This window comes from Saccostrea echinata, unplaced genomic scaffold, assembly GCF_033153115.1.
Source record: "Saccostrea echinata isolate AGI-Se365-2 ecotype Australia unplaced genomic scaffold, CSIRO_AGI_Sech_v1 ptg000003l, whole genome shotgun sequence".
NCBI classification, from domain to species: domain Eukaryota; kingdom Metazoa; phylum Mollusca; class Bivalvia; order Ostreida; family Ostreidae; genus Saccostrea; species Saccostrea echinata.
The window spans coordinates 199,568-211,714 of NW_026889752.1; the positions used below are offsets into that span (position 1 = coordinate 199,568).

Consider the following 12,147-nt stretch of genomic DNA (forward strand, 5'->3'; position numbering starts at 1 on the left):
CAGACACCCTCGTACTTGAACAAATTCTAGCGGTATATATTATCAAAATGGAGCTTAACATATATTATGTGATTAAAGTATGAATTTGTTACACAATTTTATGGTATAAATGAGAAAATATCATTAAAAACGAGCGAGAATTCAAGAAGAGAAAATCACCTGAATATTTTTTGTCATCTTCACATAAAGGAATTGATGACCTTCCACTGCAATGCTGTAAGATGATGCTGATACCTACATACAGGCTGATGCAGGCTTTAATATCTTATTTCCCGGTCATGATAATATATTATGGAACGCCGGAACTGTCTTTTATGAGGATTAAACATTATAAGTCCGGAATTTTGCTCTTGTCCGAATTAGGTTTTAGTTGTGTGATATTCCGCAGACGCTTTTGCGTCAGTATCACATAAGGACGAATGTCCCGTGACGTTTTTTTTTTTTTTTTTTTTTTTTTTGTTTTTTTGTTTGTTTTTTTTTTTCAGCCATTGAAAATTGCGAAAATAATCTTCTTATATAATATTGTATTTTATAGCATTCCATTTCTTTCAAATAAAATACTGATTAAACGTCATTCTTAAGATTTAAAAATTTCTGTTTTCAATCATTGCTTTGTATATATGCTAGACACGACACCCCCTTTTCCAGCAAACCTGATGTCAATTTTCGGTCAGTGTCAGCTTACCCTTTGCTTTTCCCTCTCTAGCTGATTCTTGCCATGAGATATCAGGTTGATATGGCATGGAAAAAGTCAAGTTGTGAAATGTTTTCAATTTTCTATTTATGCCTTCATACATGTATATAACATAAAATACTGAACACCGAATGTCAGACATGAATCTCAGTGGAAAAATTCAACTTCATATGTGCTACATGTATTGTTAAATGTATTTGAAAAGGTTTTTATTATATTTGAATAACACAAATTTCATCATACATCTTATCCCACTACCTGGAGAGGATCTCTGAAATAAATAATTAAAAAGTTTATTAAAACGTTTGTTATAATTGGACATATCTTCAAATCCTTTATGCATTTTAAAAATATTTTTACATTAAAAATCAAATCAATGAAATCCGCGGTTCTATCTTAATAAGTAGGACATTTTTATTTTCTTTTTCTTTAGGTTGTCGTTGTTGTTTGTGTGTGTTTTTTTTTCGGGGGGGGGGGGTAGGAAAAGAGTAGGGGGCACTACGTCGGTATGTACATGTATGGCTATCTTAGGATCTATAGATAATCAACAAGTTTTGACTACTACTGATCGTTTAAGTAAAACCCAAGTTTTATCTCGTAGGACGTCTGTAAAATATGAAGACTCTGAATTATAATCCAAGGGAAAGTATTTATTGTTTCATATTTATAAGAGCGATTTTAAAAATGGTAGGGTGAATTCACCATGCATCGGACACCCTCGTACTTCAACAAGTTATAGCGATATGACTACCGAGCGAATATTATCAAAACAGAGCTTAACATGTATTTTGGGATTAAAATATAATTTTTTTGACACAAATATATGTTATTTATTGAGAAAATATCATTAAAAACCGTTTTTTTTTAAATGAGCCAGATTTCACCATGGATCGGACAGTATTCACCATGCATCGGACAAACGGTATTTGAACCGGAAAAATGTCATAGCTTTATCTCGGTGCTTTAAAATTAGTGATCTTGAAATATTTTTATCTTTTATTTAAAAATTAACCTTCTAGTTAAATTTGATTGACTACATCGATCCACAAATGAGGAGAGATTTTAGTTGCATCACATCGCATTAGAAAGGCTTTATAATGCTATTTATATGTCAACTCGCGCCTTTGTCTTGTGGGTAATCATACTCTGGTTTGCAAAAATAAACTGAGTCCACTTCTAGACGTCATATATCCATAACTTGTATATTTACTAAAAATTTAGAGTTTTTAATTTCTATTTCCGCAAAAAAAAGATGTCAGTTAGGTTTTGAATGAAAATGGAAGTGATTACCCATGCATCGGAAAGTGTCCGATGCATGGTTAATTTCTGTCCGATGTATGGTGAAATGAACATACTAGTAAAAAACAACTCTAAAAAAAATTATACAAACATAGAAGTGAAATTTCTTTAAAAGTTCTGTAAAATTACCAATCATTGACAAATTTCATCTGAGTCCGACTCGCTGCATTGAAGTCTTATTAAAGAACAACAACTTTAAAAATTTGCAAAATCATAAAATTCTGGTTACTCCCCTTTGATGATGTAAATTATGACGTAACTTCAAGGCCATTCTCGGGATAATTTTATCGCAACATGATAATAAAAATCGGCATCAATAAAACGTTTAAACCTTCAGCTTCAAGACAGAAACAAGTAAAAACACGGGAACACTCAGATTTAAAGAAAGTTTATTGCTTGAAGTTGTCCGAAGCAAGGTATGTGTCCGATGCATGGTTAACTCACCCTAATTCCAATTTTATTGTTGGCTTAATCAACTTTAAAAGTGGTAATTCCAACTTTTAAGTTAGTAATTCCAGCATTAAATCTTTTTCAACATTGAATTTGGTATTTCAAACTTTTATTTTCGGCTTTTCAAAACTTTAAAGTTGGTAATCCCAACTTTAAAGTTGGAAATTCCAACTTTAATTTGAGCTTTTCCATTTTTTTTTTTTTAGTTTTTTTCCCGTTTATTTAACATTATGAACTTTATTAATGCAAACTTAATACACTGAAACAATTGGTGATCAATTAAAATGTATCAATCATTTTCTACCTTGACCTTCCCTATGACCTTACATTATCCTTCAACTTTTAAAAGCCTTAATTTTTATTTCTCTTGGTCCATCTTGTGGTACCTGAGATCAACCGGTAGACCTGAACCAACAAGGTAAAGCTTGCGATACTTGTATCCAGTGGTACCACAGTGCTTGCCAGTCAATGACATCGAGGTTTTACCAGTGTCACGTAAATGACTCGGTCCTTGCCTATAGCTAGAACTGCACCATGTGTGGTTGTCTGAACTCGCGGCTTCTCATCTTTTTTTCTGTGGTTTTCAGTGCCTTGCGTTCTTGGTGATCTACATGTACCAGAAAGCCCGGGCAGTGATCCACCTATGTACCTGCTACGTACATGTACTTCCATCCCAGAAAGAAACAATAATAGCCATAGTAAAGGGAAGTATAGGAGAAATCTAAGATTCTTGAATGCTAACGTTCAGTTTGTTAAAACAAAACAGGGTGAATTACTCAACCTTATGAAGAGCACAAATCCGTATTTAATCTTTGGAACTAAAACATGGATTGATAAGATTCACAATTTCTCCCGATGGGCTTTACTACCTATCGCAAGGTCAGAAAATGTTGGCGGAGGAGGCGTAATTATCGCAGTCATCTCACCTCATCAATCCCAAAATTCGTTGTATTATAACTCCCTAAAAAAGGGCGGCATTCCTCCCAGGAATCAGTAGACAAGGCAAAATGAGCAATTTAAATAGTTGCCTTCTTGGAAAAAGTGGACATCACAGCTGATGAGCTTTCTAAGTGATGCAGCATGAAGGGTGGATATCTTGAATTTGAACAGTTCATGAGTAACTAAGGGCGCAGAATGTAACCAAAGCTCCAGGACCAGATAATGTAACACCAAGGATTCTTTAAGAATTAGCTATTAGCAGATGATGTGGTCCCAATGATTTTTTTTATCATTTTTATGAAACTGGAGAGATACCAGCAGTATGGAAATCAGCCAACATATTCCCCATACACGAAAAGGAAAGAAACGCAAGGCAGTGAATTTAAGGCCAGTGTCATTAACATGCATCTCCAGCAAGGTTATGGAGCACATCGTAACTAGCCACATCATGAACCATACCGATTCCAACAACACCATATACCCATTCCAGCATGGGTTCCGTCGTGGTCTTTCAAGTGAAACCCAAATTATTGAGTTTATTGAAAAAAGTAATTTGCTTATTTTCACCAAGAATCGTAGAGTCATAAAGAAGAACTAAATTCTACACTGCCACCAATTAGAGCATATTCCTTCAGCAAAATATCTTGGTGCTACCATATCGTCAGACTTGAAGTGGACCCAGCACTTGAATAACATCTGTGCTAAAGCAAACAGCACCAGCCGTTTTCTCAAAAGAACATCAACATTAGCAACAACAACATCAAAGAGAAAGCATATACATGGGGTGATCAAAAAGTTCGCAAACTGTCTCTGTATCTATACATAATCACAATTCAGGTAATAATGAAATTTGGCATACATGTACATATAAACGTGTTCTATGAAAAGAATTTGTTACGGAATGTTTTTCTCCATCCTTATGACATCACAATATGAAAATGACGTCAATATGTAGATGACTTGTAGCAGAAAATGGTTGACTCAGTCGTACTCGATCAAAGAATGCCTGTAAAGTTTTACGTAAATCTTAGAAAATCCTTTGTCATAATATATAATTATGATTTGTACATGGTTTACGGTGACAAAGAACTTTCAGAAAGTTTAATTAGTAATTAGAATTATTGTTTTTATGGAGGAAGGGATATGGTTTAAAATGTTGTTCGTTCTGGGTGTCCAGTGAAAGGATGGGTTTGACAAGAGATGAGTCCATAGTTGAGCAGTTTGTTAAGAAAGATCGTCTAGTCATACATGTAGTTATAGAAATATGTAAATATCTTAACAACAAAATCATTCTTGATTCCTTAAAATTTCAATCACTAAGGAAAACGCGTTCATATGTAATCCGCATTGGATACACGAGGCACCCAAGACGGAGAAACAAATTAGTGATGGAAATCATGCTGATACTGGGAAATGAAATTTTAATCCACCAATCCTATTGCCTAGATTTGGCAATTTGTGACAAATGAGCTATTCTTGTTCCAAAAACTATCCTGCTTTGTAAGAAAAATGAGACCCGAGAACATCTTTGGGCTGTTGAGACAGCCTTCAAGTTCACCACGCGTTTCGTGCTTGGACAGAACGGTGTAATATGTGTTTTAAAACCAGAGTAACCTACTACAAAAAGAAAATATATGGAAACCCAATTTGATTTCTTTCATGGAAATTATTCAATTTGTTCGCCATCGTAATTCATCGGTACGACCAAAATAGAGTATGCCAGTGCTGTATGGAATCCTCACGAAAAGAAAGATATTCATTAAATTGAAATGATTTAGTCCAGAGCAGTCCGGTATGTCCACAATAGATATCACAACACCTCATCCTCATCGAGTTGCTTCACCAGCTGCTTGAATGGCCATCATTAGAAGAGCGGTGAAGAACACCCAGCTTCAGTGTTATGTACAAGCTGTTTAACAGCAAAGTACGGAGTGGCACTAGCCAGAAACTTAATATCCAAGAAAGAACGTCAAGGAACAACAACATGCTGATATTTCAAATACCTTCATGCCGAACTTCAGCGAGGAAGGAATCATTCTATCCACGTGCCATCAAGGAGTGGAATGGAATATGCTACCCATTTCTTCCGTGATGGATCCGAGCCTTGACTGCTTCATGGCTCATCTCCGTCAATAACTCTCCAGCTTAACTGTTTTTTTTAAACTCAACTGTAATTAGACTCTTACAATTTTACTTTTAACACGCACACCCCCACAGTGCCATAATAGTCAACATTTTACTCCGGTAAGAGTAGAAGTAGCCAAGATTAAAGTTGCAATTACGTTGCACTAATACGCTTCCGTAGATATGGATTTAATCTTGATTATATATATATATATATATATATATATATATATATATATATATAAAATAAGTAATTTAGTATGAGGAGGAAACAATTTGTTTTTGAGACTGATACGAGAAAAGATAAGAAACTTCATTAGTAATTGCGAAAAATCAAAAAAGTAATATGAAATTCCTTTTAGAATTTGGGGAGGAAATGTGTCTGGGGCGCAGAATATTCTTTTGGATTTACAGGAGCATGCGATTTTGTCAGTCGATTGACCAGTCTTTGCCATGAAAAAAGAGAAACTTTATATTTGTACTTATTTTCAATTACAACGTTAGTTTTTTCAATGCCCTTTTATCTAAGTAAAGTGATTATTTATATTTTTATTGAATGCTTACCAGCAATTGCCTTTACGAGAATTTAGCAAAATGTACTTCAGCAATATGTTGACTTTTTTCTTTGTTAAAGTAATTTTTTTATTCCAAGGCATATAAAACTACGATCGAAGAACTTTATATTATCATGAAAACTGGGGAAATAATATCTACTAAATTAAGTATTGATACTATCAAATTATAATAAATGATGTCGTATTCTCGTCTACTGACCCAGTATCGACTTCACAAACAAAGTAAAGCTTATTAGAGCAGTAATAATCTCCCCATTTGCCATAAAAAGCCTGCCACATGACCATGCAGTTTTCCTCCGTATGGGCATTTGGTTCTCCGGGCTGCCACAAGTCAAGTGTTACACGATCATGCGTAGAGGAGTATTCCCATCTACCCTCCTCCACTAAATCAGACATCCCCATCCAAAAACTTTTATCTGTAAGAAAAGTTGGTCATTAAGTGCATTGAAGAAAGTTCTGAAGTAAAATATGTCCAATCAAAATTGGAATTTCAAAGAATACTTTCAATTAATCTTAGTTTATATCAGTACTGATATTAAAACTAGAGTGTTCCAAGGAACGCATGTGTTGCCTGCTTTGTAGCTTCATTGAAGATGTGAATAAATCTAAGAGGGGTCAACTATTTATTTTCTACTAGCATTATAGTTCATGCATTTGCCTGGAAAAAATCCACGGATAGTGTGACTACAATAGAATCTGACAATCAAATAAAATACGGTACCCCAACCCCCAACTGAATAATTAACCTGAAATTATTATAAATAGTTATTTTTCATTTTATTAATATGTGTTTCAAAAAAAAACAAAAAAAAACAAAAAACAAAAAATACAAAAATATAAAAAAAAACAAAAAACAAACAAACAAAAAAACAACAACAACAACAAAAGAGGCTTCAGTCTGTCTTTCCTGCAATTGTCACTCACACGATCCATTGATGAATACTGATCCCGGTGTACTTCGATAGTATTTGAATATAAATTTGTGTGATAACTGAATTTTACACAGTTTCAAAGTGCAGTATCATGAGCTCATAAAATGTATAAATACTAATTTTCAATACCCGGCCTCTCAAAAATTCAAAATACGTAAGTAAATTTAAACCGTCTATGTTATTTTTTGCAAAGTAGGTCAAAGGTCAAGTGGATTGTAAGGGTGGTATTTTTCAGAATGTTTTATGACATACAGTGCACATGCTTAAAAGCATAGACTAACCTCTTTATTGTGAAAAGTATGCTGTTTATCGGTACTATGAAATATTATGTATATTAAAAGTATCTTTCTTCTATATATTTAAAGACTATTAAGATCAACGTACTGAATCCATTCCTTTGTCCAACACGGCCACATTCATAGATACTAAAAATTCTCTCTCTCTCTCTCTCTCTCTCTCTCTCTCTCTCACCCACCCACCCACCAATATATATATATATATATATATATATATATATATATATATATATATATATATATATATATATATATATATATATATATAGACACAGTTTTAATGCCCATGGAATCGAAGATTCGGGGTCATATAGTTTTTGCTCGGTCCATCCGTCTGTCTAGCTGTCTATTAGTCCACAAAAAAAAATCCTTTCCCATAACTTTTGATTGGCTAGAACTATGGCTTTCATATTTCACAACTGCATTCCTTGTGACAAGACCTTTCTTACCTCTTGACCTTGACCTTTGAGTTTGACCATTTTCCTCAAAATTTTACCAAACTTTACCCTGCGCCATGAACAATTGGTGCTAGAGCTTTCATACTTCACATCAGCATTTCTTGTGATAAGACCTTTTCTCCTGTATAAATATTTTTGACCTTGACCAAAGTGTTTAAACAATAATCTTGGCAATAACTTTTCAACGGTTATTACTAGGAATTTCATATTTCAGAGGTGAATTCCTTGTGACAACGTCTTTCTTTGGATACCAACAATTTCAAACCTTTGACATTGACTTTAAAATTTGACCCACTTTTTAAAAACTTAATCTTGGTCATTACTTTTGAAGATTTGGTGCTAGGGCCTTCATACTTCACATCTGTATTCCTGTTTTATGACAAACTGTTTCCTATATCACATGTGTATTCCATGTAACAGAACCTTCCCTTGGGTACCTAAAATTATTGCCCTTTGACTTCGACCTTGGAGTTTGATGCACTTTTTAAAATTTTAACCTTGGCCATAGCTTTTGCAGGGTTGGTGCTAGGGCTTTCGTATACCACTTGCAAATTTCTTGTGATAAGAATTTCCCTTGAGTACAGTTTTAACCTTTTTTCCTTGAATTTTGTGTTTTGCCGTCTTTTAAAAAAATTCTTACCTTGTCTATAAGTTTTGAATGTTTTGTGCTAGGGCTTTAATATTTCACATGTGTATTTCTAGTGGCAAGATCTTCTTTTTGGTTCCATTAATTTTGACCATTTGACATTGACCTTGACGTTTGACTTACTTTTCCAAAAAAATTTAACCTTGGCCATAACTTTTTAAGGATTGGTGTGTAGGCTGTCATATTTTAATTTATATTTCCTGAACAAAGACCTTCCATTGGGTAACAAGATTTTTATTGATCTGGAGTTTGAATTGCATTTAAGAAACTTTAATCTTCGCCATAAGCTGACATACGGGGGCATTGGTGTTTCATATTTTGATCTGAATTTGCATGCATGATTTATAATTTAGCCAATTTAACTTTTAATCAATATGAAGTTATGAACATGTATAATGTAGAAAAAAAGCTTTATTTTTGCGATATAGTTATTTTGTATTTATAAGTGAGACCACATTTTCAGAATTTTAGGAGTTGTACATATTCTTTAATAATCTAAAATATTAATGTATGTGGAATTGAAATTTTCGCGAGCAGACATTTGCGTCATAACACTTAGATAAATGCTTAGCGAATAAAAAGAGAAAGTAAAGTACTAATAGCTTACTTTACCTAAACTCTGACTGTGGCTGATAAGAAACCTGGCCTCCTCCATTGTTCTTGGCTCAACTAGTTTAGAACCAAGCTGTGCACAAGTGCTCTGTTTCGAACAAAGTTTACATCTTGGAATTGTTTAAATTTGTGGGAATTGATATGCATAGGATGATTAAATAAAAAAAAAATTAATTTTGAGAACGATAATTTGCGGATAAACAGTGATAAAGGTCCAATTATGAAAGATTTAGCTAATATAACGATTTTTCTGTTAATAGGTTTACCCATAAAATTGCATAAATTGACCATTTATCAGGAATTGCCTAATTTAGAAATCATAATATGTTGGAATTTAATTTTATTTTGAAAGTTGTATGCGTATACATTATTCCGAAAAAAGCTATGGTCGCTATGATTATAAAATTATTATACATAATTAGTTTTAATTTGAATCCATGCTATGAAAGCAGCGTCTTACTCCCGCATCTGGCCAAGAGGCCGTAGTATGGCTAAAGAAGTAACACTTGTCCTGGAACCCCAACCATCCCACAAAACAACCTGCAATATGAAAAGTGATTAACCATAAAGGCATTAGTATTTATACATGTATGTTCCAATGGATCTGAATGATCTATTGATTCACTGTTATTTTCAGAATTTTGTTCAAGTCATATTTATGAACCTCAATGTCTGATCACAATTTTATTCCAATACAGGTATATTTTGTTTGATTATTGTATTACCCTTCTCTTATTTCAGATTTTCATTAATAATATTCGATAAATTGGATGTAGAGAAGAATAAAGAAGCATACACTTCATCCTCACAATGTCAAGGTTTTGTGATTTCGGAACTCCACACAAACCCTTGACATAAGTCGCTATTTAAATGTTGGGCTGGAAAGCTACTACATGTATTTCATTTGTTCCTGGTCTAGGACTGGAACCAATCAGAAAACAGCTTTTATTGTAGTTAAGTTTTGTAAACAAATACGACTTGTCTTTCAAATGGAAAGTGTCGATATTGTAGGATTTGTGACTAGTTATATTAAATGAAAATCGGGGATTGATTTTTGGAAGATCGTCCTCCTAACAATCACAAAAGATATGCTCTGGAGTTGGGCCATTTGAAAACGACGGATTTGAGAAATATATTCTCATTGGTTAGTTTATAAAGCCCAACTTTTAAATAAGGACTTATGTCAAAGGTTTGTGTGGAGTTCCGAAATCACAAAACCTTGACCTTGTGAGGATGCATACACTATAAACTTTGTTGTCCACGAGCTTTAGAGAAATAATGCATCCTATATATTATTGAAAGGTTCTTTAAGGGTCATCTTCCCTCTGTTCACTCATATAAATTTTGCTTGAACACTAATATGATTTTTCAGAAGAAATTTTAATTATGATTTTAAAATAAAATCAGCATAGTTTGCCTTTCCGAGGCAAAATTTGAATGAAGTGGCTTTTTAACCTGACAATAAAAATCATTTATCCCAGTGAGAGTTATATCAGCAGAGGGTTAATGAACCTTAAAAAGTTAAACCACCTATTTATGGTACTGATATATTATTGTTTATGAATGAAATATTTTTGACAATATTGACGAAGTCTATTCAAGATCCACAATTAGGAACATTCAGTATTAAACCGTTTGAAAACAGTAATCCATTTTACTAGTTTTCTTGTTAGCTGATACAGGTTCAGATACATGACTTGATTATCATATAAAGAATATTTTAATAATATAGATGCCAAAAAAAAAATTATCTTACCACTGATGAAAGGCAGTGAACACACTATAATTAAAGACTTCAAAGACACGTTTGCCATTGTCTCTTTAAATAACACCTGACACTCACTTTACCAAGCAATAACTTTATCATTCAGATAAAAAGATAATTTTTAACCTTCGGCCTCTTTGTCAGGAATATATTACAGCTAAATGATAATAAAAACTAATGGAAAAAGGAATTTATGAGAATGAATGAATGGTACTTCCACTGAGTTAATGATTCGGTGGAAAGACGAATAATCGGGGGTACATGTATAACCGGGGGGGGGGGGGGGGGGGCATTTTTCGACGTCGAAAATAACGTTGGGTCATTATTTTGGTCATTATTTGGCGTAAAACAAAAAACCCGGTCATTATTCCACGTGAAAAATGACTGTCTGCCTGTTGAAAAAATGGCATCACCCTTAAAATATGCATACCTTAAGTGAAAAAAATTACCCCCAATAAATAATTACCCCTTGAAAAATGAATTTTTTTTTTCTTTTTGGTTAAAAAGATTCTAAAGGAATAAATAACAGAAAGTCCGTTGCCTAAAATGTGAGGTAAATTTAGGCGATTTTATGTTGGTCTTTTTTTCCTAATAAAATGATGCCTTTCTTCAATAGATAAAATTAATGGACTTAAAACTCTTTATAACATGACCTATTTTTGTATTCATAGGAAGCAGAATTTATCTTAAAAACTTCTACATGAAAAAAATAAGTCTCTTGCTGTGGTCTTCAATTCAACATTTAGATATATCGACGACGCTTTATCAATTGATAATATTCATTTTCATTACTACGTTGATTCGAGATATATATATATATATATATATATATATATATATATATATATATATATATATATATATATATATATATATATATATTAAACAAATATAAAAAGAAAACACAAGAATCCTCCGTAAAGCTTTAGCGCTTTCATTAAAAATCTTCAGAAGCTTTACATTACAAAAATGTATACAACGGTAACATAGTAACAATGATTATGACGTTAAACTAAGCGGAACGTTTAATGTCTATATTGTGACGTCATAGATAAAATACTGCAATGATGATGAAAAAGTTCGGGAAAATCATAGGAAGTTTATAAGAGACTATTAAGTTTTGGCTTTAGAATACAAATAAAATGTTTTTCTTTTTCCCGTCTCTGGATATCACTGGCACATCTGAGTTTATAAAAAGGGAAAATGTTAAATCGTTTTTTTCCACAAGTTTCCAGGTGTGCACTTAACTGGATTTGTCTATATTCAGGTGTACTGATGTGTTGCTTATGTACACGGGCACGGAGACTGTTGCCAGTTTCACCAATATAATATTCTTTGCATCCAGGACATATGATGG

The 12,147-nt window shown here is 33.1% G+C and overlaps 1 protein-coding gene across 1 annotated transcript; it reads right to left on the reverse strand.

Moving 5' to 3' along the window:
• Nucleotides 1-929: 929 nt before the first annotated feature.
• LOC133178701 (perlucin-like protein) lies at nt 930-10,850 on the reverse strand. The gene is made up of 5 exons (XM_061313419.1): nt 10,782-10,850; nt 9,486-9,565; nt 9,026-9,113; nt 6,281-6,497; nt 930-965 (listed from the first exon to the last, which is right to left on the reverse strand). The coding sequence occupies exons 1-5, from the start codon at nt 10,837-10,839 to the stop codon at nt 941-943; spliced, it is 468 nt and encodes a 155-aa protein (XP_061169403.1). The 5' UTR covers nt 10,840-10,850; the 3' UTR covers nt 930-940.
• Nucleotides 10,851-12,147: the final 1,297 nt, after the last annotated feature.